General features: G+C 44.8%; 1 protein-coding gene across 8 annotated transcripts in view; it reads right to left on the bottom strand.

Moving 5' to 3' along the window:
* Nucleotides 1-27,967, bottom strand: part of EML4 (EMAP like 4) — a 636,979-nt gene that overhangs the window by 329,724 nt on the left and 279,288 nt on the right. For 3 of the 8 annotated variants that reach the window (XM_069233973.1, XM_069233977.1, XM_069233979.1), the window contains exon 1: nucleotides 19,298-19,574. The exons of the other annotated variants lie outside the window; for them this stretch is intronic. In XM_069233973.1, the coding sequence (XP_069090074.1) occupies nucleotides 19,298-19,364 (67 nt within the window). In that variant the 5' untranslated portion in view covers nucleotides 19,365-19,574. Of the gene's footprint in view, nucleotides 1-19,297; nucleotides 19,575-27,967 lie in introns of those variants that run through there. 8 annotated transcript variants of the gene reach the window in all.

Here is a 27,967-nt window from a genome sequence, read left to right as displayed (position 1 = left end):
TTTACTATGAATGCCTTTACCCTGCATGCCTTCATCACGCAAGGTAAGTATACATAAAATATATATATCATTTTTATTCTAAACTACTTCCTTTACATTTTGTTTTAAATTTACTCCTATCCTCCCTTTAACACTACCCAGTCCTAAACTCTAAAATTACCCTTACCTTACGATAACTCTACCCATCCCAAAACCCTAAAATTATCCTTACCTCTTTTAACTACTACCTACGCCTAAACCTTAATGTTACCCTTACCTTCCTTGCCACTGCCCACCCCTAAACATAAAACTACCCTTACCTCCCTTTACCACTGCCCACTACAAAACCATTACATTTTTGTTAGCTCCCTTTACCAGTACCCACCACTAAACCCTAAAATTACCCTTCACTGGTTTACCACTTCAACACCTGAACCCTGTTTTTTTATTTTTTAAATAGCATAATAATTATGCTATTCAAGAAACAAAATACGTACCTGTGTGATAATGACATGCACTAAAGTACAAATAATTACCTACATGGTACTTAAGTGTATGGTAAAGGCTGTGCGATAAAGGCATCTATGGCATATATGGTAAAGACTTCATTGTAATGGCTGTTTCCCCCTGTTCCAAATATCCACCTCATATCACAGACTTTTACTATTTTCTCCGAAATGCTGTATAAATATTTGACACTGTGCCTTTCACGATAGGCCACTGTCGAAACCATGAAAGGATACATGAATACTAACATGAATATAGAGCAATGTGCGATGCCAAAAGAACTGAAGACAGGTCTCAACCAGCTAAACAGTGGCCGGTCAGGAAGATAATTTAAAGTGGTCAAAAATTCCTTCCATCTTGACCAGAGATAATAGCATTAGGACTGCTGGGATTAGAGAATGATGGTTTAAAAGGCATTAGATACCAAGATCTTGGTATCACAGAAGTGAAAAGATGGGCAGTCTCCATCATATAGTTACTAAGTATATATTGTCTAGAAAAGGTCAATAGTATATGGCTGGGTATCGCTGAGGCCTCCTCCCACCACCACCCACTCACCTCCCTCAAAGATAGCCCAACCCATCCTAGCTTGCTTTAATACTTAGCCACACTTCCTTTTTGTGTTTAGAGGTTGTGAACCCCGGCTGTATTTTGTCAAAAAACACACAAATTAACCACAATCATTAAAAATTATACATAGTAACCACATCATATTTACATAATGTTTACAGTGTTTAAGATGGATGCCTGGCCTTAACAGAGTATGCTAATACATCCAAATTCCTAACACTGACTAAAACAGTTCGTTCCTGCGTATCCCAATGTTGGTGGTTGAGAATGAGATCATGACTGTATGGCTAGTACCCCCAGTCCCTGCCCCTCCTCCAGCTTTGAGTCCCAGGGGCAGGATCTCCATAAGGGGATTTGTCACCCTTCCCAAAATGTCTTATGGGTACACACTGGCACCCCCCCCCCACCTCAGGCTCTACCCCCAAACCCAAGGGCCTATGATCGCTTCAGACCTTTGGTGAGTCTGCTCACAATCCCCCCCCGCACCGCTGGATGTCACTGTCACTTCCCAGCCAGCACCCCTTGGAGGGTCCAATTACCATGCCATCCTATTCCTGGAAGAAAAGTTACCTATTCGTCGTTCAAGTCATGATCTCACCCCGCCACCATTTACCACATAAAAATACGATAATCTGCACCGACCACTTTCACGATGAATCAAGTCACCTGTGAAGAGAGAACCCATTAGAAGACAAAATACTGCAAATATCAAGTTAGGAGCCCCCTATGAAAATGATCACACTGTATTCCAGGATATATTGGTGCCTAAAGTGGGGAGGCGGGTGGGTATTTACTTCAGGGGTCCGGTGGTGCAGCAAAACACGGTCAGTGAGCGCAAGCAAGAGACAAGCTCGCTGACCGCACCCACCTTATAGAGGCAGGACCTGCAACGTCATTGCTGCGCATGGCCCCGGAAGCACAAAAGTGCATCCGGGGCCGCAGTAGCCCAAAAAACCAATTGCCTGCAATGTTCTTTCAGGGTGAGGGCCAGGGGGACCTGACGCTCCTCCTCCCCATCCCTTCAGGCCTGGCGCCGCCACCTTAAGTGGAGCCCCCCCCGATTGGGGTGGCCCGTGCATTTGGTTACATCTGCCATCGGTGCAGCAACTAGGCTTTCATGGTTTTTTGGTTTCTTCTTCAGGTATATGTAGAGTTGCGTCCCGAGTACTGCAACAGTTTTACACCCGATATTGGCACTAACACCAAACACATATTGTGTGCCAAAATATTATTACCTCTTATCCCTACAAATGTATTGCAAGAGTGCAATCTGCTATTAAAGATAATGAAACAAACAATGTATGCATATATGTATGACACATTATTTGCGACATGCAAAATATTACATGCCAAAAGCTACACAGACAACTGTCTTAGACAACAATAAAGCATACTTAATTTACATCATTTAAATTAAGGAAAATTGCAACTAATGGTGGTTTGACCATTCCTTAAAAGGAAAAAAAAAAGCAACCCACCACCTCTACCCGGCCTTCCACAGTTTCAGAAATAAACACAACAGGAAACAGGTTTACGCAGAGATTAACTTTTTCATATTCGGCCAGTTGCATTTTTTCATGATATGATCATCAACACTAAAAATTGGTCCTGTGCACTAGCAGAGCTGTCCACACTCTTCCTTTCCCTGCAAATGCTCATATAGCACACATCCTGTATTCGAAGAACTTCGTAGCAAAGTAAGGCTCAGACAGTTTAGGGTCAGGGGCCTCTGAAGTGCAGCATCACTGGATCTGCCTACATGCTTAGAAATGTTATTCATCACTGTGTCATTCAATTTTCAATCGAGTAAATGCTTATTTGGTTATCACAAGGCTGATAACAAATGGAAGCTTTCGGGCCACTGCCAGAACATGGACAAGACGTTTGCAGATGAAGGTCATTTGCCAAAAACCGCCACATGCCCTATCCATCCAGTAGTGGTTCCGCAGCTCCAAATTAAGATAGGAGAGGGTTGCAGGATTTCAGACATAGGAACCTGAGCTGCTTCTGCTGTCACAAACTTTTGACATATGTGACTGGGCTGCCAGCTCAACCTGACCTATTTAGGGCAGGACAATTTTCTCTGCATTTCCATGCATGGAACAGCCATGCCTGGCATGGTGGGGCCACGCAGAGAAAAATTAATCAGTCAATCAATGCTCCCCCTCCCCCTTAGCTGAGAAGGGGGAAAAGATTTGAGTCAAGGTAATTAATTACTTTTCTAAAACAAACTCACTGCTATTGGAGACAGTTTTAGAAAACCAAAAGTTTGCTAGGTGGAGGGGAAAACCAGAGGCACCTTGTTCAGCAAACTATTCTGCTCACAATGCACCACAAAAAGACGGGTGCATTTTAGGCAGCAAAATCCCCACCAAGAAGGCGCAAATCCCAAAATATATTGAGTATTCATCCACCAGGTGACCTGAGGCCATGTCCCAATGGTCTTGATATATATATATTTTTTTTACTCAAGCAAAAACAGTAGGAGGACTTCTAAAACCCAGGCCTCTCCAGGGTGCAAAGAGAGCACTTTCATCAAGAACCTCAGATGACAGTAACACGATTTCACCACAGCAGTCTTGAAAGGAAGTAGATGTGGAAACAAAACAATCACTTCATCGGTTTTGAAAAACCCTAGAGCCCTCTGCAACAGTAAGACACGATTTTACCTTAAGGGATGAAAAGTGGTTGCTTCCCCTTACACAGGTTTCTGGAGTGCTCATACTACATATGTACTACGCTTAACCTAGCTCGTAAAAGCTATGACTTTCTAATCGCACTTTTTACGTCAATATAAAGCAGCACTATTTCATCTATCTTATTTGGAACTCACCTATGCCCAATTTGTATTCTTAAAATTCTTACAATATGCAGCAGTAGAGGCCACAATCTCTACTGTGGGTTTGAACTTAATCATCTAAGCACGCAATTGTCTACTTCAACCTTCCCAGTGAGGGCCTCCCAAGTCAGACATTCCGAGGAAATAGTGCTAAAGGAAAAGAAAATCTGGTTTATACAACCATGGCAGGATATCTGATCAAGCCAAGCAGATTCGATCTGTTTTACTTAACCCTACACCTAATATGCCACCTCTACTCTATCTGCTGAAAAATCTGTTAGAGCAACTTTCATTCAACTATTTTTATTAGTAACTCTTTTAAAATGTTGGTTTACATTAGGGGAGACATCTTCCCGCACTAAGCACTTTTCCCACAAGCATTCCATAGTCGTCAGTGAGAGCGAGCAGATGCTATTTTCACCATTTTCTGGGGGTTACGGTCTAGTCTTTCTTGACCAAAGTCTACTTAATGACATATGGTAGGACTGCAGTCCCGACAAAGGCAAGCCCGTCAGCGCCCTGAATGCGCCATACCCCAGGACCCTGGGTCATCTTATAGTAAATTTATACTCAGAGGAAACATTGCTCAGCCTCAACATTCCAAGTAGGTGACCGGATTGTAGTTTTGTTTCTTTAGGGTTTTAGACCCTGAAGCAAACAAACCATTTTTACAGTACAGCTTACAATTTTACCCTGTGATTCGTTAACCCAGAGATCTTGTCTAGATTACATACGTTATATATGCACTTTGAGCTTGCTGAGCATAGAATCAACTTGCAGAGTTTTTTTTTAATCAATGCTTGATCACTTGTTACACATAAGTTCGAATTCTATACTTCCTTGAGACGAGCTATAGGTCGTCCACAGTACAGCCAGACAGAAAATAACACACAAACCTAACAACTTAGAGATGGCTTATATCAAATCTTAGATATGACACCATTGGGCCTCAACTCTCTAAAATAATAAAACCACCTACATAACATCCTACACCAGCCTTCTCCAATCAACAGCTTGTGAGATACTGGTAGCTCTCTAGCACCAAGTAAGTAGCTCTCCTGTGTGCAGCTCCGCATACTAAATTAAAAGCTTTTGTTTGGTTCAATTCACATATGTATTCCAAAATGCAAAAGCATGCATTGAGATGAAAAAGTGTGTATTTTTAATATGTTTTCAGAAGCGGATGTTTAGAAAAAATGGCTAACGTTACAATATATATATTTAAAGCTGATATAAGTGATAAAATCTTTTTCATGGAGAGGCTTATTATACTTATCTTACCTTATACTACCTTAGTGCCAGGAACTTTGCTGCTGCTTTGACTGTTGTGTATTAAACTAAACTTCTCCCTTTTTGTAGCGCACTACTCACCCGTTAGGGTCTCAAGGCGCTGTACGCATACCGCTGTCGACCCCCTACTGGCTTTTCCCTGTAAGGCGCCCACTCCTTGGCAACCCCCACGGTGAAGCCAGGCATCTAAGCACTATCAGGGCCATTGTAGAGATTAAGCAAGCTATTGCCCAGAGTTACAGAGTAAGACCCATTAATTAGATTAGGCAAAGAGGCGAGAATTATCTGGTTCAAGGGAACTGAGCCCAAGACCTGCCGAGGCGGGAATTGAACCCTGGTCCCGGGCCAGATCTCTGCATCAGGGTCTGCTACTCTAACAACTGTGCCACACTTCTCCACCCATGTATAGGTATGCTGACCCGATTAAGCCTTTTTTTTACTTTTCTGATAACACTGCCTGATGCACCTAGGTGATCACTGCTGACTATCTTGCATGCAATGGCCATTACTGTAAGCTTATCTTATATGGTTACTTTAACAACATTAATATTATTAGCTCAGGACGATTTTCACTGAACATAAGTAGCTCTTACTACAGAAAATGTTGGAGACTCCTGCTCTAGACTGAAATCTCTAACAACAAACAGCACAGCACAGACATGTCATAAAGGTGGATCTCAATGTGGTAACAACCATACTGCTCACCAGCAAATACTGCAGGCCGTAATAGCACCCAATAATAGAGAACTCTGAACACACACTCAAACAGCTGCTATGCAATTAACAAGCACAAGGCACTTGCTGCTTTCAGCTATTTGACACAAGTATATATCCCGTACCACCCGAGGGACAACCATTTGGGTCAAGCCTCTGATCTCACTCACTAAAATAAGCATTGTCAAAGTCAAAGTTACTGCCTTTGGAAGGTGGTAGTCTAACTTTCTGTTTTGCGAATACTTACCAACAATGCGGAACTGCAAAAGGAAACTAAAACGGTTGCTCCCAATGCTGAAACATTACAAAGTTGGCAGAATAACTGACCACAGCACAATGACATGTATGTATCACCAGGCATGCAAACATATGCGTCATTAAGAAATGGCGGCCATTTTCTTCTTTAAATTTACCATTGCATTATGGCGTATGCCTATCTTCAAGCAATAATTTAAAAAAATATATAAAAGGAGCAGCCAGGTACAAAATTGCAGCTACTGGGACTAAATGATAACAATAATAATAATAACATAAAAAATAATAAAAACTTGGGGCGCAGAAAGCAATAGTTGGAGGAAGCAACACCGTGGAGAGGAAAAGATGAAGAGAGCGGGAAGAAGCACACAAGGGCAAGAGACAGAAAACAACCATGAAGGGCTAAAAGAAAAAAGATAACAAGTAGCTCCCCGATGCCAGCTGTTTAATGATGCAAGTCATCCAACAAAACGATAGTAAAAGACATTATTCTCAGTGGAATGGGCAAGCACATAGAGAGGGATGAAAGTCACTGACCAAAAGAAAGCAAAAGAGTGACAGCAAAACCAACCAATGATCGCTGACAAAGCCCACACTATGTACTGGTATTGTACAGAATAGATATTTCGACAGCTAAAAGCTAAAGCTGTCTGTAGACGACCTAAAAACAATAACTCGTTAAAATTAACAATGCCCTCGCTCACCACAGTACACCCAAAAACGAATCTGACTGCCCTGGAAACATTTGGAACATCATACCAGAGACACCAAAGAGGTGTCGAGGTGCTATAGATAATAACAGATAATACATTTCAAAAGTGCTGATAAACAACGCACATTTTTCTTTAAAATGTACAATTATCACGCTGCACAATGACATAGGCAACTAATGTCGGGTGTGTACACTATTATCTTCGTAAAATAAAATACAAATGTTAAAACACAAATTCTATGTGACTAACCAGCGAAAAGCTAATTTAAAACATGGTGCTTTCATTCAACAACCACAAGTGATGGACAAAGGTTAAGTGTCCAATACCGGACACGACTAATTTACTACTATTCCTTGTTGTCGCCTTTATTATCTGCTAATTAGTCGCATCAAGGAGATCCTAGGCTACGAGGTGATCTTTACATGTTTATATCTGAAGCCTGGACGTTCTGCAGACGGTAAATGATGCACAGACCTGGGTGTAGGGATGCCATCGCTCGCCGGGCTCCCGTGCAGGGTGTTTACGCGGGCAGGATGACCTCGACTGGGGGAGCACCGAGCCCATTTAGCATCAGCAAGACACCATCAGACAGGAACTTGCACTCGCCCGGGCGAGCAGGCTCTGACTCATGGGCAGCTGAGCACTGCAAATCAGATATGAGAAAAATGTCACAGCAATGCAGCTCCCCGCAGCAAGCCCGGCCGGCCAGCGCTGCCCAAGCGCCGGCTTTAAAAAGAGAACTCGCATTCAGCTTTTTTACACGCGGAGGGAGGAAGGAGCCGCAAAAGCCCTGATTGGGCAGATTCAATCCAGCGCACTCGTACTTGGAAGTGCCTGCCACGGGCCGTCGCGGCCCGAGAGGACTTCATTGCGAGCGCAACTTGAGGGGCCTGTAGAATCGAGACCCCTCACTATTCTTCCACCTTTAACACTGCTTCCTTACCCGGTGGGACCGGACCTCGCGGCTGCGCGTCCATCCCCCCCAGCGCGCTCCTCCACAGCCTAGCTCGGGCGCTACCATCTGACTGCGCGAGATGGAGTGGGAGACCCCAGGGGGCCCCTGTCATGGAGAGAGCTCCCACACTTCTCACTTCTGCCAAGGGCAAGCAAACCTCAGAACCTGCTGCTACTTCCTGCAGTTTTTTTGTCCACCAGATCCGACCCACACCTGGTTCGATTTCTCGTTTTTGTTTGGGAGGAGTGGTAATGGCCATCAGTAGTAACTCTGCCATACTTGGTGCCTTACTGGTACCACCTTGGTGTCTTGTGTAGGTTTTGGGGCTGGTTTGGGGTGGAAGGGCAGCAGTTATCCCTGGTTCCTGACAGAGCTACCCCACACTGCGCAGTCCTTAGGCTGGTCATGGTGTGGTCGGGCGCTCTGCGATGGGGACTCATGTGACGATTAGGGCTCAGAAGTGCTTTGCCTTTGTTACAGTGTTTTGAAATTGTGCAAACGGTCTCAATTTTCAATATATACCTTCTCCGTTGTTGTGTCCAACATGTATACGTGAACAAAAAAATGGATTCAGCCTTACTATATCCATAGAGCATAGTCAGTTTTTTTTATTTTAAGCGAGTTGTACCCACATATGCAGTCTACTACTTGTTCTACCGCCAAAGAACCTGCAAAACATTTAGATCAATTTGTTGCCCAACTCTGGTCTCTTTTAAACTATCATCTCCTGTCAAGTTCAAAAGGTGTTCCATGTTTTGCTGCAACTATATGAAGGGTTTCAGTTATACATAAGGTGCTAAAATAGCCTTGAATTATGGAATGCTATGTCAGAATTATAAATAAAATGCTGGTTCCGTTGCAGGGTTAAGTGCACAATCTTAAGCCTCTGGTTATACAACACATATGGCATGAAGAGGTGGATCCACCACAAAAACCTCATTCCGCTAGTGCTGGCTCGTCCCTGACTGGCAACACAACATATCCCAAATAAGTAGTTTTAGCATGAACGTGCTTCCCTGCGGGGTAAGGAGGGTTAAGTGGAAAGATGAAAAAGGCGGCATAATGCGGTGTAATTGCAGGTTGTCCTGCATAGAAGATCCAACGCCGTTTCATTTTCTTTGTCAACTCTTTGCTAAAATTGGCAGCAATTTACAAGACCAATTTCACTGAAATATGGAATCACTGAACAATAGAAAACATTTCTAATTTTAAGAAATGGGGAACCAGTGAGAATGATATGTGAAAATATTAGTAACGAAGCACTATTAAAAGCTAACATTTATGTATGCCGATAGTTTGCAGAGGCACTTCCCCCCCCCGGATTTCATTTTTTAAATATTTAAGATGTACGATTTTGAAACATGGGAAAGGATTTTTATGGAATAATCCAAGGTGTGTGTACACTTCCTTTGTTGTGACTATTTTAAACTTGCCACATCATCACCCATACTCCCTCAACTCATCCTTCAGTGCTTGCTGTACCCTGTATCTTGGTCTACAAAACAACTTTATTGGTGGACACACTACATCTGAAAGAAGACTATGCATAATGGTTAACTGTGTAATATGCTACAATATTTCCATCAGAGTTGTGGTGACACCATAAATCATAATGCTGAAGGCAGAGTGGACTGTAAATGTCACAAGCCTGCCTCTTCCCCCACGCCCCGACCCCCCAATACATTATACAAACACCAGTTACTTTATTTTTTCCCCAATCACATGGTTATTTTGGGGAATTTAGAATAAAACAGCTTGTTTAGACTAAATGAAAGGTAACTGACTGGATTTTAAATGTTTTAAGTTTAGCCTTCATTAATAAAATGTTAATGAAACAATGGGCAGTGGTGGAAATCAGTGAAGTTATGTAATAATGCATCCTTTAGCACATAATGAATAAACAATATCTTCCATAGTTTTCAGATTTCACAAAAATGATGCTTCTAGCTCAAAAGGATAAAAACAACACCCCCACAGAAGGTGAAGCGTAATTTAGATAATCTTGCTACATAATCCCAGTGACCCTGACAGTGGTAAAAATTAGTGGTTTGGAGCAGTCACTTGGATGACGATGATACCAGAATTTCACAGGGTAATATGAAATACTACTACTAATATTTCATGGTTCCATGTTTATTATTGGTTCTTGTGCCACGGCATTATGTGCAATGCAATCGCCCACAATAATACATGTGTGAATCTATTTATGTACTCACAGACACCCATTATTAATTTTTCAGCGTAGGTCTAGTTAGGACACTTGAAGACGGACATAACTAATAGACCGTGCAGAAGGGCATGCCATGTTTTGTAAGACGAGTAATTTTAAGAAGGATGATTAAAACATTAGATTTGAAGACACAGTTGGGAAACCTGCAGTATCAACACTGTAAACAAAACACGTGTGAACTAAGCGACTCCCAGAGTAACTTAAACACGGCTCACATTAGCATAGCACTCATAGCAATATTAGCCCGCGTGCTGTGTCCATAACAAGAGGCTGCTGAAAGAGGTGCCGGCGTGCGATGAAAAAAAACACATTTGGCAGGCTCAAAACCTATGTAATCACTGATTTATGTCAGCGCTCGACCAATCGACGAGGGCGATTTGGCGAAGGCCGCGATCCTCAGTTCTGCACATTGCTGACATGTGCTGGGTTATTCTGGGCACAGCTGGATATGGCCAGACGCGTACCCGGTGTCAGTTACCTGAAAAGGGATATGCCAAGTTATCAAAGCGCAATATCGCACCGGTGGTAAACCAGCAGGTTACGACGCTGCTGCGGGCAAGATTTTTACTGAGCGAGTATGGCTGCCAACCACAGGTTACACTCGGGCTTAAACTGAAGATGGTCGTTCACACAGGTGTCTGTTTCCCTCCGTAGCGCCGCGCGTCACATATTCAAATACACCCCAAGAATCCGAGGCAAACTAACGCGCGGCAACAAAACACAGAAAGCTCCTCTTTATAACATCATATGCACCCAACACTAACCACAAGAACAATTACCTCATAAGAATAAACTGAATGTGGCTCAAAAGTTTCGTGTGCAAAGTAACATTTTTAAAAAAGCACGTACCTGGAAAAAAAAAAGTTAAAAGTTAATAGTTCTCTACAGCAGCTGCGCACGAAAACGTTATGGGGAAAGAAACCACAGTCCTCTGACACGTTTCACATTTTTTTTTAAACTACTGATTTACTCCACATGACGTGTTGCACAAAAAAAATATATATATATATATAAACAGTGGCGTCTCTTGGTGGGGTTTTTTTGAGCGGTGATAGCGGTACTGCTAGCAGTGGTACCCCATGTGCAAATAAACGCCCTGTGCTCAGAACATCATGAACTTATTTCCCTCTCCTTTCTAACCATTCCGAGCCTCTAGTTTAGCTAAGAAGTCGACCCCTGCATTTAAAAGCACTGACAGCTCACGGAGCACACACTGATCGTCTCATCACTGCCGCCCCAGACATGGGTGGGGTCTGTCCGGCTACATCATGCCCACTTCCGCCTGGGAAGCAGCCGCTTCCAAGCACTCGTTCTGTACTTCTTGTTACTGCAATGGTACCCTAGTTGCCCGCGACCTGCATGTCCTGGTAGGCGCACCCAAGTCTGTCACTCTGAAATGTACAAATTAGCACATTGGCCACTCAGGTCTCTAAATTGAGGCAAGTGGATAGGGATTGGCGGAGGAGGGATGAACCAGCATACAGCGGAGGCAGGATTTTAACCTATGAGAAGACGGTGCTTGCACCAGCTCTAGTCATATCCTGTGCAGTCTACCACAGGACAGTTGACCTTACAAGTGGATCCCGGAAAGACTGAGCCGAGAGTGATCCAGCTTTGGTCACAGAGAGCCCTGGTTGGTTTGGATCATTACAGACTTATCATTTGAATCGTTGCTTCACAAGAGATTGACCCCGCACCATATGGTGGCTACATGTGGGCGGTCTACGGACGGCGTTCCACGGGATAGTGTGTGAGCTCACTAGACTAGACCCATGGCAACACCTCCGCCGTGATCCTTCTGCTATAGGATGGGAATGAGACTGCAGACCTTACTAGACATGCATGCCATCTCAAGACTGCGCTTCGGGAGATGATCCTTCCTATTCCTGATCCTACCCCACCCCGTCTGCTTCGTAGGTGCAACGTCTGGATTGAAGGCACCCACGAAAGAATAGATACTGCTAACCCAACAGGGTTCTTGAAACCCATCCTATCAACCAAAGACAAATACAAGAGCCAAAGAGTCGGCAACAAGAAATAATAAAAGGGACATTATGATCCTGGCTACGGCGGTGAACGATGTTAGTTTCCCACTGCCAGCCCGCACTTTATTTACAAGGCCGAGACGCTATTGTGCACACGCTAAGCCACGAATCCCCAAAGCTACTCCTGCATCCTCAGCGAGCCAGACTTGCACAACTAAACAGGAAAAAATCTTGTTAAGCAACACGCCCCAGTGCAGCAGAAAGCTCAGGTCTGTGCCTGGAGGGTGCAGGGTGAAGGCTGAGAAGCACAAACATTAGAAATGCGATCAATGCTGAAGGAAACCTTCCTCTGGGAACAAGACTTCCATCTAGGAATAGCCATACTTGCATATGAGAGGAGTCTCACTGGACAAACTGGCTATATTTCCACAGCCACTGTCTGCTCACTGATGGACACAACACAAGAGTGAACGGGCACTTACATCCGGGCGCTCTCTATTGCAGTGGTCTCCAAACGTTTTAATGCTGCACCCCCCCCAGTTGAAAAATACAAATCACTGCAACCCCCCTCAGAATTTTTCACCATTTTTTAATTAAGTTGGCAATGTTTAAATATGTTTAGACATATTTCAACATTGCAGTTAAGTACTTTTTCCTTTTTAAAAATGCAATAACATGTGTTTGCTTAAAACAAAGCACTGTGTTTTGTCATGCTTATTTTGGCCAGAGCCTGGCGCCCCCCCTTCCGGGATCACTTGAAGCGCCCACCCCTCAGTTTGAAGACCCCTGCTCTAATGGGTTACTTTTGTAAACCAGTATACATAAAGCATGCAGGTCTTCATTGATAAAACCGTAGGAATGCATCAGTTTCTCCATACGAACGACCACCATCTACCTTCGTTTGCTAGCAATGCTTACAATCGACTACAGAAAAAATACACTCCCTTTTACTGTTTTCTGAACACCATTATTTTCAGAAAACTGTGTCGCACCCAATACGCTCCGAAAACGGCAGGCACAAGGCGGCATCTACAACACGGAGATGGGATGTGGGTATCTGGTTGATAACCGAAGCCTTTGGAAGATGCTGAATGTCGCCCTGGACCCACACGCTGAGTTGCCATTTTTTGGTACTTCAGGGTCTAGTCTAGAGTTCTACACTTCCTCCAAACAAATGAAACTTTGATAAATGACCAATCAGCAGCTTATATGCACTCGTCAAATCAATCCTGGCAGCAGCCGTCCAGGTGTTTGAACGAACGGTACCCAGAGGTGAACTCTTCTCCGACAGATCTCATTACAGTGGACGAGTTACCTCCATAATATTCAGAACCTCAGACTTATGGAATTTCTCTTTTTTTATTTTTTTTTACTGCCTTCATTTTTTGGCATCTGCACTCACACTGCTACTCTAAAGTGCCTTTTTGGTTATTAAATGTATAGTATCCTCAATTATATATGCTCTGTGATTTTTATAGGTAGAGGAATGCGAGGCCAGTGATCGTATACTAATAGGTTCAAATTCAACTGCAAAAAGGACTGATCGAGTGGTGATATGAGCAAACAATACTTTATTCAGTGATTTTTGATTTTACAAGTACCTATCCAGCCACGCCAAAAAAATGCATAATTGCATCTATTTTGCACTCTCAAACAGTACCACACTCCCTCAGTACTAGAGCCCTTCTGTTGGAGATTACTCAACAGATTCACCATAAAATTCTTGGTTTTGGAGCTCTGGGATTTTTGCGTTGAAGGAAACACCCACAGTACAGCCCATGATAGCATGGAACACCTTCCCCTTCGATGTGTTAGGGAAGGTCTTAAGTTTTGACTTGTTGCACAGATCAAAGACCTTGCATCTGGATCCAGACAAAAGCGGATGGAAAAATGCTTACAAGTAGTGTAGCCACTTGTTATCTTTCGGACCGGCATTTCAATCCATCGTTTTTTGCCCACTGTGTCCAAACAGAGGCAGGCCTTATGCATACGAGTACAAACCTGGTTTCTCGTGGGAACAGGCCACCTCAAACTGCCAGGAGAAGCCTCCTCTAGAGGAGAAGACAAGTGACCCCACTAAAAAGGCCCTTAGTTCCCTTACATTTAGGATTCTTCCATCAGTCATCAATGCATTCAGCCTGTGCTTCCTGAATTATCTTGGACATAACAGTTATCTGAAGAACGGACTCCTTCACTGGAGGGCAACAATCGCAATAGTCTTCCATGTGCCATAATATTTTCCGGACTTCATTTATTGGTAGTGTATTGTACCTTGCTATTCTAAGTGATCTCCATTTTTCCTTCAATTTCAGGGTCTCAAAACATGCAAGTGTGAACCTGTCAAGACAAGCAATTTTCTTCCAGGATAGTGTTTATAACTTTGTGACGCATCTTGTAAACTTTAATTTCTCTTTATTCCAAACACCTCCACAGTGCGCTTTAAACCGGTTCTTAATGAGGATGCTAGGCTCCGTTTCTTCCCTGAGCTTCATTAGGTCTTGGAGAACCACTGTCTCAGCTTCCTTTATCCAAGCTTCTTCCAGGGTGAATCACTGAATGGTCTCACGAAGTCTGCATGGCATCAGTCCCCTAACTTCGTCCTTTTAAAAGGCCATAAAATACTGGGACCCTTCTTACACTCCGTATCTGCAGTAGTTAATAGAGTACATTCAATGTAACAACAATTGTCACAAACTTTAGAAAAAACCTAGAACATTCCAATTGATCTCTATTTTAGTACAGCCTGATGCTACTGAACTTATGCATAAGCTGATGGCGGCCCCTGAGCCAGAGGTTTATTGTCAGGCAACAACGCATGGTTTATCAACTGTGATTAGTAGCCACTGAAAGCCATTTGTCCATTTTTTCTCCAGGGATGGACCAAACAGGAAGAAAACACAATAAAATACTTAAGGAATGGAACATTTATATTAAGATTGACTTCAAAATTGACACCGACTCTGCATAACGCACAAACTGGTGGAGTGATGCATGAAAGCCAGAGTACCAATAGCTGTGAAAATTCTAAAGCTCCACCATAACCAAACAGAAGGGGTAGGGTGCTCAGCCTATCGGCTGCTCGTACAACTACAACTGTGTATGCGGAGTTGCTCCTTACTCAGTGCACATATTGTTAACCCACATGGCGCTATACCCAGGTCTTCTTGCATTGTCCCAAATGAACAACTCCGAGAGGAGACAAGCAGCCAGGGTGGGAAAGCATCTCTGTTGTTAAGCACTGAAAGAGGAACAAAAATGTCCTGGGCCTCTGCCTCTGCCTCCACTTAGGTTTGTAAACGTGTGCAGGATTGAAGAGTCGCAGCACAGAGGTATGTAGAGGCTCAGGAGAGTAGAGATGTCTTTGGTGATCTCGCTTGGCCTACTCCACTGTTTACTGATCTAATGACCTACATCTACGAGAAGCACCGCACATTACCGCACGACTGAAAGTCTATAGAGGCCGGAGATCAACAACTGGCAGACGGATCAGGAAGTCACTATGAAATGAGAAACCAACAACCAAACGCAAAACCCATGCAACGCACATCTATGTAATTACCGGATGTCACTAATTATAAGTATTACTAAAAGGAGGTTAAAACGCGGTTTCTCTGAATAACCAGAATTGGATTAACATCATCAGGACTGTAATTGACGAATCATAATTAAGTAGGCGGATTTAGGGATTACGGTTAATTAAACAAGTATGAGTAGATTTCATAAGCATATGAATCCATGCAAAGGGAATACAAAATGTCAAGTGACGTGTCGGGCGAGGAAGCTGGCAAACGACAGTAGGTGCTTTTTTAAAGTCTATCTATGTGGCACTGCAGAGCTGTGGAGTATCAGTAGACATTACTGTGTCAATGTGCTGTCCTTCAAATACCACAAAGGCAAAAACAGACAGGCGCTGCGATGCCGTATTAGTGGCAGAATGTGTCACATAAGAGCTTGTTAACACCAATAACAGAATGAACTTGTATAGGATGTGCCAAAAGCATGGGAACCCCATACATGGGCGCAATAAAGATGCGAGGCCGTGCTGAAGTGGTATTGCAGGCCAAATACTCGCATGTACATTTTATCTTTTGGTGGGGGGCATGGGGGCGACGACTTTAAAAAGCAAAGGACACAGCTCGACCACCGCCGTCAGACGGGAGAGACAAAAGACATGTGCCAGGAATCCGACCGCAGGCCACTAATTATGAAGCGCATTTGTTCAAGAAGAGGACATGTTATCCTCTTTTAAAAGCTCCACAGCTGGGGTTTCATGTCTCAGGCGATGCGCTGAAATGTGAACTTTTCCAGTTCTAGTGATTTACTTCTGTCAAGTGAAAAAAACGCTCCACTGGGCACAGACCTCGATGCTGCAGGGTGTTGGACAGGAGCAAGGCTTGCACCGGACACCTCTGCGGCATTGATTCCTAACCCCCTCCTAACAGGGTTTGAATTAAGACTGGAAAAATGTGTCCAGCCCTCGAGAACATCCAGCTCCCACTGTGATGTACGATCAAATGCTTGCAACCATAGCTGCCCGTGCCCAATGCTTGACAACCCTTCCTATTTAGGAGGGAGACTTCAGACTTGTGGGCATCCATGGTATTTTTTTTGCCATAATAGGGGTCTACAAAATCTACTACTGTAACCCGACTGGTCGATCCAAGACCCATCTCACTCCTGTGAAATAAGTCCTACAGTCAGTGCACGTTTTGTCTATGGGGCCAAAAGCAATGATCATATCTCACATATCCTGGTCACTGATCGCTGGATGCCCACTGGTTTCAGGACCATATAAGATGGCTTGTCTCACCCAAAAGGCCCCACAAACATACACTCCTCATTACCTAGCGGACAAACATAGGTTGTCTCGAGGCACTAGACCATCGCGAAATCGAGAAGCTCTGGTGCTTGAAACTTCAATCCTTAAAAAGAAAAGGCTCGTGTACCAGACCTCCTAAAACACGACCACAATCCGGCACGCATTACCTACACACCACCTCTCATTGATGGTCTACAAAGGAGCTGAAACCCCTTCCCCGCCAAAAACATTTTTGCTAAATGTCACCTTAGCCTTTCAGGTGGGGATGAGCTCTCAAGTTTAACATCCCCTTAGCTAACCTCTCCGGCGGAAATGTGCTCTCACGTCCAACGCGTGGTTCACTGGACTGCTTCCAGTTTATCTGAACTCACCGGTTGATAACCTGCTCGCTGCTCCTATTATACTACCTACGTCATCGAAATGTAATCCTATGCCTTGCGTAGCACCTACTATTCTGTATTTCTATTAACAGTGTGCTATTTTGCATCTTATGTAGCAATCTAAATTTTTTTACGCCTTTGGTTAGTCGGCGCTATATAAAAACAAACAAATTAAATAATTAGAACGTATTCCCTCTTGTAAACAATCTTTGCTACATTAGACAGTCTATGGTAAATGCATTCCTCCGCATCTGTGTTTAAACACCTCCCTTTCTGGTACGCCCAAATGTTGCGTGTGTACATTTTTCGGATGAAAGGGCCTGCACAAGAAACTCTGCCAACACGCCATCGAAGTCGTGGCTTCCGAGAAATCCGTCACTTCGGCTGTTTGTTGCTACTAACCGTGAGAGTCCGCAGTCCGGCCTCCTCCGTGCCCGGCAGATATCGAACCCACACCAGCAAACCGCTTACTGGGGCAGAACAAAAGCTCGCTTATTTGACTCAGCAAGAACCAAAGGGTAAAGGAGGGGGTGGGGGAGTGAATACCTCACGACGTCTGGATCTCAAACCCTAGCGCCCCCAGACTACCGTACACGTGCCACGTGTGATCCTTGACGAACCTGTTTCTCCGCCTGCATCATTAAATAAAATGCACATTGCAAGCGTATGTTCGGCAATGAGAACGGTTGCTTCGTCAGGCAGGATAAAGCATCAAGCGGGTTAACAGAAAGCAATCCGGTGCTAAACACACACATCAGACTGCTGCATGCCTGTCAAAAGTTCGTAAACTGTACGCTTAGATTGGCACGTCATTTTGGCTACAAAGAAATACGCATTGTAGGAATTAGCCTACATTTTTTAACTTCGTGCACAAGATATTCGGTGTTTAACTCGGAGTAAACGTTTCACCATCTCTGTTCTCACTCAATTAGGAGCGAGCAAACTGGCCGATTGGATTACCCCGGGCGATTCATCAGTTGCCCCTCCACCTTTCAGCGGGCACTCGCCAGTTTTGCTTCAAAACTTAACGAGGGAAGCAAATATGTCTCTGCGTCGCCTGCGCGACCTGAGTGCAGCAGGTCTGGACCGAGATAGGATTTTTTTAAAAAATAGGCACATGGTCTGCATTTCCTGTGCGCGGTTAAACAGAAGAAATACGATGGACTTCTCTGTGAGACTCTTCCAAGTTTCGCCTCACAGCACCCAGCAGACAAGGCAGGGAGATCGCATTTCAGTGACATGTGGTGGAAACAAAAGGACGGTGCACTGCACTATTCTTGTGCAATGTTTAGGCCAAGACCAGTTTGAAACAGATGCGACTCACTGAAAGCATGTCGGGCATGGCGATGAACGAATATTATAATCTGCTGTACTCGGTATGCTTTGCTACCAATGTTTACTGCTAATAAACATGCAGTGTGTGCGCTCTTCTGCAAAATGTAGTCACGAAGGAGTTACAAACTGCAGCGCACCCAGGATAAACCGGGACACAATTCAAGCAACTATACTATGCCATCAAACCCCAACTTGGGCAATAAAAGACAACCACAACCGGGGTACAACTGCCCCCTTTCATCGTTGGGCTCTGGTTCCAGTGCACCTGCTGCACACTCTAATGACAACCCTGGTAACTAAAGTGGAAAAGAACGGCAGCATGCCAAAGTAACAAGCGTGACACCCATTCACCACGGTGATCACGCGTGCCGCATAATATTCGTTCTACCTATTCTAGCTCAGTCAGAGACGCACTTTTCCTCTTTTACAAAATGTGTAAAGAAACAACTCTCTAGAAACCTCCGTCTATTATTATAACTCTTATTGTATTAAACTCTGGCCCGGTACGCACTTACTCTATCAAACACACATAAATAAACACAAGATCTCCAGTGTATAGCCACATCACAAATTCTGTTTTTGCTCTCTGCATTTTGAAGCGAGGAGGGTGTAAATAAGGCACGTTACTCTGCTAACACCAACAGTTGCTCCGTATTCCTTAAGCAGTGCATCACACAAGATGTCCCCCGGCCCGGACAGGCAGCGGCGGCGCACGCCGTACCTTACCGTTGCAGAAGTTATTCAGTGCGCTGGAGTTGCACACCGGGGGGAGGTCGGGCAAGCCGTCTTCCATGGCCCCCTGCGCCGCGGCCGGCTCCGCCAGCGGTCCCGCTGCTCCCCGGCTCTCTCACACCAGGGCCCGGCGAGCCCAGTCCGCCTGCATACTTTGAATTCTGAGGAGACGCTTCCCGTCCAGATGGCCCCGCCACAAAGTACTTCTGTGCTGGCAGAACTGGAAGCCCGGCGAGATACGGCGGCCCCGGCCTGCCTGCCTCTGCAATCTGAGCACAGGAAGGGCGGGCGGGCCGGCCGGGGAGGGAAGGGGGTGGGAGGCAGGCACAAGCCCAGACTTCCAGGGAGGGGCCTGAGGGCCCGCCAGCAACAGCACCGCGTCCGCATGCACATGCGTTGCGGTCATTTATGTGTCACAGGGCACCGGCAATTCGTTATCAAGCATTTTAATGTAAAGGCAACTTCTGGCTTCTCCTCCTCCTCCAGCCGGTTGGCTAGAGATGGTCACAACATCGCCGCACTGGGCTTCACAACAAGCCGTCGGCGTCTTCATGTGCCTTCCACCCTCCCGCCTCAGGGCTGCGGTTTGCCCTTTTCACCTGGCTCAGTACAGCGTGCATCGTGTGCCTCGAAGAACTCACCACGACGTCCTTTCATGTATACATATTAAAAATGACAGACTTCCTTCCAAGGGCAGTACATCAGTCTGCCACATGCCATTATGCCGCAGCAGTTCAAACTGATTTGCACGGCAAACGAAGTAAACTGCTTAGGGTCAGGCGCGTGGCTGTTTGATTTTTTGTGAACTCCAGGCCTTTGGCATGCCCCTTGTCTGGAAGCCCTGTGCGGCACTGCACACGGTACATGGAGATCCCAAACTCTCACCACACGTCGGTAAGTCACGTTAGAAACTCTAAGGTCATAGTACAGAAAGCGCAATGCATGAGTCGTACGTATTACTACTTAGAACATGTGCTGTTCATTATCCACAACTGTATCCATTTAGTTACCTGTGCCATCTTGTAGTTCACTGCTCCTAGATGTGTGTGACCTCCTGGTCTTATTACACCCCCCGAATGATTTTCCATCTGGAGGTCAGTTGAAGAGGTGTGTTGATTACGCTCTATATAAGAAGGGCTTGGTGTCCTGCGCAAAGGCCTAAGATGTGCTTTCCTCGTGCTGCACAATTAAAACATGAGCGCTCCAAGAGGCAAAATGACGCAAGAGCATCTTGTGGCAGGGATGGGCAGCTGCCGGTTAGGTATTAAAATAAGGGGATAACTAGGGTGCAGTGCGCAAATCACTCCCTGGATCTCGGCGGCACTGCACCTGTTGCACTAATCGGAGCTGCTTACGGGTCTTTAAATTCGCCATTCTGTCTTTCCTTCTCGACTCCCTACCTTATCTACACCCCACCCCTTTCACGTTCTCCTCACAACCCCTCTTCCTCTCCCACCCTCATCCTTTTCTGACTTAACTCTTTCTTTGTCATACTTTTTGTCTTCCCTTGCCCCTTTGATTGCCCTTAGCCCTTCTAATCATTAACTCCTTTCCCTATCGGACACGTTTACCTCCCCCCGTCTTACACCCCCATTTCCTCCCCTCCACTTCTCCCTTATCTTCTATTCCCTCCGTTCCCCTTCGAACGTCCCTAAATAATAAACACAAGGCCAGGCTCGGTCTTTGTAAAATTTGGAAACGGCAGCCTCTAAAATAACTGCACCTGGTGCAGAAACAACCTGCACGCCTCCAACCTCTGGGCCATGGTGCCACTGCACCAGCTGCACACCGAAAGTTACGCCCGTGGGTCTGAGTTGTGCTCACACTGGGTTGCAACAAACCCGCTGCTGCAGATAATGTGCTTGTGAGTCAGAGTTGCGTTTGTGGGTAGGAATTGCGGGCCAATGGGCACCGCCATGACCGCTGCAATGTTCATCTGCGGAGTCTGTGTGCTGTGCCAGGATTCCACAACCGAATTCAACTGTGGTGCCAACATCAATGTCACATCAAGAGTGACTGCAAGGTTCTGGGCGGACTCAAATAATGGGGATGGCGAACAAAATTCCAAGGGTCACTGAAGGACCCGTTACAAAGGTCAGGATTCAGATCTTGCTTGTCCTACATTGGCTACAAGGAGATCCGCATTTTTGGGCAGGTGACACCAGGTCATCAAACTCTGCCTGGGGGAATCAGGCATAGCTTGAGACTGACTGAGGGAAGTTCCAACAGAGGAAGGGAGGTATGTGGATGCCAAGGGTCCAGGACTGTAGACCAGAGACAGATCTCGTGCTACATTTCATACAAACACAGAGGGCAGCGGGCATTATGCTATAGTGTATTTAGACAACAGTAACTTAAAAACCTGGGAGGGCTGAAGGCGAGGTGAGAAAGCGAGCAATGGGTGGCCCAAACTGATGGTGAATGGGCAGAAGCACTCCAACAAACTGCGAAGGTTTCAAGAAATGCCAGATTAAGCTGTTCCGGTTCAGTTTTTTCCATCACATTTATCTCACACCAGCACAACTAAATTGCACCTTTCCCCAGGTGAAACACACGTCCCAGATGTTACAAGGTACATGCCTGCATGTTTGGCTTCACACATGGACCACTGGACTCAAAAAATGAATCTGGATAGTCCTAGAACTTGCCTTCTGGGAGTTAATGATGAGGCCAACAGCAGACTAATCAAACTGCAGGTGAGTGGTCCTGACGCTGCTTTTAGCTAGAAGAGCGATATCAGTTAATTGGTCAGCACTCTACCCACCCTCTAAACCAGATTGAAAAGGCACATTTTATAAGCGGCCTCAGATGCAAGACAAAATAAACTGAATCGACAGCTGAGTAATCGATAAGATAGAATGAAGCCTAATGGAATGTGGTACTGTTAAAGCTCGATCCCAAGCCGGAGTATAGACCACCAAAAACAGGAATGAGCACAACCTCTCCGAGGGAGAGATATTATATGTGGTAACTTTTGCCAGCAAAGTTGAAACTTAAGATTCCAGATATTTCCAAAAATGCATGCCGCCCCTGAGAACAAAGCTAGTTAGAATAATTTGCCTCTCGCCTTTCGGACTTGTTAGCTAATAACCCTCTCTATCTCCTAGTTAATTAACTGTTTTCTATAGGTTTTTTTTTTTATTACCCTTCCACTCACTTACATTCAATATATCTTGCAATGATAAGAAAACATTAGAGGAGATGTATCTAATTATTATGCTTGCTGGATTCAACTAAAATTCAATAAAGACATTGTAAAAAGTGTCCAGGATTGGTATTTCTGCAGTTTACTAAATGTTCAAGTCCTATTCCTTACTCTCACCGAAGTCAGTGTTTATCATTCCATAAGAGAGATGATGCACTCTTCACGTCTTAAATTCTGTATTGCTATTCTCTATGCCCTGATGTTTTGCAGGTAGTGAGACTTCTCTGCAATATTAGATCTGTTTCTCAATCTGCCCGAGAAAGAACAGTTTGCCGTCCTGAGTCACAAAAGCTCAGCAGCAATCTATCTACTGTTTTCTGGTTTCAAGGCGAGGGGGTGCTCTTGCAAGGAGCTAAGACGTTGAAAGCCTGAGCACGCATTACAAAAAATAGGAAACACAGGGGACTTTCAAACCAGGTACTGAAGTTGAATATGATTTGGAAGGATTGCCAAGGGAGTAACAAAAGGCTCAGGAATGGAGTGGTTGGGGTCTAAATAAGGAGAAAGGAAAGGGGAGAATTTGCGGTAGGGACGGCATGGAAAAGAAAGGAATTGCAAAAAGCAGCAGAGAACAGGGACACCTGCGATCTGTGCAGCCCTCATATGTTGGTGGTTCTTAAGAATGAGCTTAAAAACTACAATGAGTGCTGCATGAAGGCTAGGGACCGCAAAGTCTAGTAACCATGTCCAGATAATGAAAAGGCAGCAGGATCACCTGTTGGAGAACAGGTCTCAAATGCGACATTGGTTCTTCCAAGCAGATCTTGCATTTATGAGGTTCACTTTTATAGGATGAAAGGAGAAATCAAGTGAAGGAGGAGAAGAGAGCTTTAGGGGTGGGAGAAGTAAAAGGACAGGTTTAACCAGGTGAGAGAGGATGGGGATGATGCAGATGAGAGAAGACTAGCTGACTAACTCTCTCTGAATTTAACACGTGTGTGACCAAAAGTTGGGAGAGAAGGGAGGAAGCTTAGGAGATAACTATAGTAAATAAAGAAAAGGTGGTCTGAGGATGAGTGGATGAGAAGCAAATGCGAGTGAAGTAAGATCAAGTTTGGAAACTTGCCACATGAAGATGGCAGGACTAGGATGGGATGTTATGTTATATGGATTTATATAGCGCATGGCTACCCAGAGGCCTCCCAGCGCTGAGAGCTAGGACACTGAGTCGGAAATGGAGAAAGGAAGGAATTATGCTTTGTACAGCCAGGATTTTTAAGCTTTGCGGAAGGTTAGTTCATGGCTGGTCATGCGTAGGCTAAGTGGTAGGAATTCCATAACTTTGCCCCCTTATAAGCCAGGGATCTTCCCCCCCATCTGGACTTCTTCACCTTAGAGGTCGCCTCTAAGAATGCTGTGGAGGACCTAAGTGGCCTGCTAGGTAGGTAGAAGGAAGCCAGTGTCCTCCGCAATGCCGCAACTCTATTGTGCAGTGCTCCATGTATGTGGCACAGTGTCCTAAATTCTATCCGTTTAGCCACAGGAAGCCAGTGGAGAGAGGAAATTCCTTTGTTTACTGATTCATGTCTAAGTATGTTCAGAAGCAAGCGGGCTGAAACATTCTACAACTATCTGCAACTTTTTTATCACAAATCCATGCGCTCCAGTATACAAAGCAGTTCCATGGTCTAGACGTGAACCAATCAAGGCCTGTATAATGATTCTTTTGGCTACCAAAGGTAAGATTGTAAAAACCTTCCCTGTGAAAAAACAGGGCTGATTGCAGAGGCCGCCTAACTTTTTGCCCCCATTTTTTTTACTTTTTGTTGGTGTTTTCCTGACTTTGATGGTGCCCTGGGGACTGCTAACCAGTCCCAGGGCCTGCGCTCTGTGTGAAATCAGCATGTAAATTAGGCTAATTTTAACTGGCTAAGTCAACCTACCTATAAGTCCCTAGTATATGGTAGGGCATGGAGGTTTAGCGACCCCAGCATAGGTAGTGCCCTCATAGGTGCACTGCTGAGGTGCCCAGTGTCATTTTAAAGGCAGGCCTGCCTTGCTGGCTGCTTTTAAATTAAAGTTACATGCAAATTTGACTTTGAAATTAAAAGTAGTTCCAAAGTCTTAAACTACCTTATTTTTTACATATAAGTCACCCCTAAGGTGTGCCCCATGTGCCCCCAGGGCTAGGTGCCATGTAACTATAAGCAGGGACCTTATAAAATAGTTTTATAAGCCCTGGTGAGGTGATAAATGAATTTGGCTGTTTCCCTCATTGTAGTGAATGGCCACCATAGACTAGAATGGGGAGACTTTATTTTAATTTTGAAAGTCCCCTTAAGTAACGTAAGTCTGGCATCAAATTAATTGTTATATTAAATCCAACAACTGGAAGTTGTGGGATTTATTATAACTTGTTCAGGTAAAGAGTTTTAACCTTTACCTGAAAAGTTGCCAACTTCAGCCCTGCAGTGTTTTTGCTGCTGTGCTCTGATTGGTCAGCCTCTGGCAGCCTGGCCAGGCTGCCTTGATGAGGTGTAAAGTGGCCTGGCTCCACACAAAGAGATGTGTCTGGGGGAGGAGATCTCCACTTAGCAGATGGTGAAGCAGGAAGGGGGAGGGCTGCCAAACTGGACTTCCAAGGCAGAGAAGGACATTTGGAGAAACCCAGCAACACTCTCACATCCTGCAAACCCAGAAAATTAGGGGTCCCCTTGATTAGATTAGGAGAGGGCAGGAGAGGGGTGTGTTTAGGATTTTTAGCCACACCAGTGGGTAGGCTCAGCCAGATGTAACCTGCAAAAATCAGTTTCACCCATGATGGATTTTTGAGGAATGTTGCTCCCTGAGATAGATTTTTGCCACACTTCCCAGGAAGTGGTCATCACAGGGGGAAGGACCCTGCACCTGATTGGAGAACCACGACCCCCCTGTTTTTCACCCAGAAGCAGGGATAAAACTGGCAGCCCTGCACCCACACCTCAGATCCCATTCAGATTCCAACAAGGAAGAACTACAGGAGAAGGACTGCCCTGCTGGACCCCTGACCTGCACCAGGACACTGCACTCTGGAGGACTGCACCAGCTGCACACTTGGGCTTCAACACTAAAAGGACTTTACCTATCTTCTACTGCTTCAAGAAGGGACTCCCCGTTTGCTACAGGTACAAAGGAGCTGCCCAGAGTCCCCTGCATCAAGTCCTGCAAGCAGAGCCCAGCGTCCAGTGGCCATTGAGGATTCTGACCAGGTGCATTCTGGAAATTGTAGTCTCAACTCCCAAGGAGCAACTCAGAGCTTCTGGAACCTTGGATCAAGTTGTGGACACTTCGGGGAACCAAAGAAGGACCTATGGAAGAAGATTCAGAAGTTTGGAGACGTTTGGAGCAACTCCATATGTTGAAGAGGTGCATTGTGGGAGTTGTAGTTCCAGACCCCAAGAGGCACCCCATAGCTTCTGAACCCTTAGCTGGTGCTGTGGACCACTTTCCTGAATCAAACACTTCTGAAAGTAAGTGTGACAGTGTTACCTCGTGGGTGGCCTGAACTCTGGACTTTGTTCCTTTCCAGTGTGACCTTTTTTTAACCCTCTCAGTGCTAGTTGCTTCTATGCACTAGAAAGCATTAATTCTTTAAAAAATCATATCTCCGGTTCCCCTTATCCGATTTTATTCGTTTTGGTGTCATTTTTAAGATACAAATATAATCTATTTTAATAAATTGATTTTGGATTTTTAAACTGTTTCCTGTGTTTTTTTAATTACTGTTTTTTTAATTTTAAATGCTTTACGCTTTGTCTCCTAAGTTAAGCCTTGTCGTTCGTTGCCAAGCTACCTAGGGTTGAGCTGGGTTTAATTTACTGAGATTTAACTGGACCTACGTGGAGGTTAGTGGCCTATTGCTAAGTGTAGGTACTTACCTGCCCTTACCAATAACCCATTTTCCAACATTCCTTAAAAGCCTAAGGAGGCCAAAAGAGGTGGCAGAAATTTTATTAGCTTGATGCGTCATGGACAATTGCAGATCAAGCCAAACACCAAGACTCTTAATGAATGCTTTGGTGGGTGGCAAGTATCCCAAACCCTCCATAATAGGTGGATTAGAGATGGATTGTGAATGATGCCCAAGTATCATCACTTCTGTCTTATTATCATTGAGTTTTAGCTTGCTTAGGGACATCCATGCCGCCACCGCTTGGAGGCATGGACCAAGTGCTGGACCATTAGCACTGCGGTCATTAGATAGTGATACTACTAGCTGTGTGTTGTCTGCATATGATACCAGGGCCAACCCAAAAGGCTTGACTATTTCTGCCAGAGGTAACATGTAAATATTAAATAAAGTGGGGCTAAGGGAAGACCCCTGTGGCACTCCACAGCTGTTCTTGACATACTTTGGAAAATATGATCTGTCTAGAACGTGATACGATCTGTCCTTAATGAAGGATTTGATCCAGTCTAAGGCATACCCTGATATTCCAGTCTCTTGTATCCTACAAGTAATATATCAAGGTCCACCGTATCAAAAGCGGCGCTAAGATCCAGGAGAATGATATCTGTCTCCAAATCCTGTTCTAAACGCCTTCTAGCCCCTTCTGTGACAGCAATCAATGCGGTCTCAGTACCGTGAAGCGGTCTAAAACCCATCTGAGTGTCGTGAAGGATATTATTGTCCTCCAAGAAACAGGAAAGTTGAGTGTTGACATGCTTTTCAACTTTTTTGGAGAGAACAGGTAGCAATGAATTTGGTCTATAGTTGCTAAGCAATGAGGCGTTGAGATTAGGTTTCTTCAAAACTGGTTTAACAATGGCATGTTTCTATTGTTCTGGTACTGTCCTAGAGGACAATGAAAAATTCAGAAGATTCTTAATAACAGGAACCGTCACTGGGGCACCTAATGTCAGCACCTGGGGAGGGGCTGGATCAAGGGGGCGATCCTGACTTGAGAGATGTAAGATATTTAGTCACATCTTCATCAGATATCAGGGAAAAAATCTGAAAGAATGGCGGGACCCATAGACTCCTGTTCCATCACCTCCTGGGCCTAGTCAGCAACTATAGGGAGGGTCGAATAGATGTCTAGTACTTTTTGTTGGAATTGCATTGCAAGAGTGTTGACATGTTCATGGGAGGCATCCAAGAGTGCTAAGTCCTGCTGTGGCTGGGCAATTTCATTGAATTTCCGAAAAATCTCCTTAGGAGAATTTGCCGCCAACTCAATTTTTGCAGAATAATAAGCGGTTTGGGCTATTTTGATTTAAGTATGATAGGTCTGAAAGGCTTTCCTGTACCCTTTTTTTAATACGCTTCATCATATGATTTTCGCCATCTCCTTTCCAATTTCCTACATTCTCTTTGGAGATGTAGAAGGTGCGGGGAGAACCAAGGAGAGCTCCGCCTACAGCGTCCTTTGACTTTAGTGGAAAAGGGCAAAAGAATGTCCAAGCAGCCAGTGATCCAGCTATTAAAGGACTCTAACATGTCCCTAATATTATCTTTAGTAGATGGGTTTAGCCTCTCC

This window comes from Pleurodeles waltl, chromosome 5, assembly GCF_031143425.1.
Source record: "Pleurodeles waltl isolate 20211129_DDA chromosome 5, aPleWal1.hap1.20221129, whole genome shotgun sequence".
Classification (NCBI taxonomy): Eukaryota; Metazoa; Chordata; class Amphibia; order Caudata; family Salamandridae; genus Pleurodeles; species Pleurodeles waltl.
The sequence above is the reverse complement of the archived record's forward strand: the minus strand, read 5'-3'. Positions and strand labels throughout refer to the sequence as shown.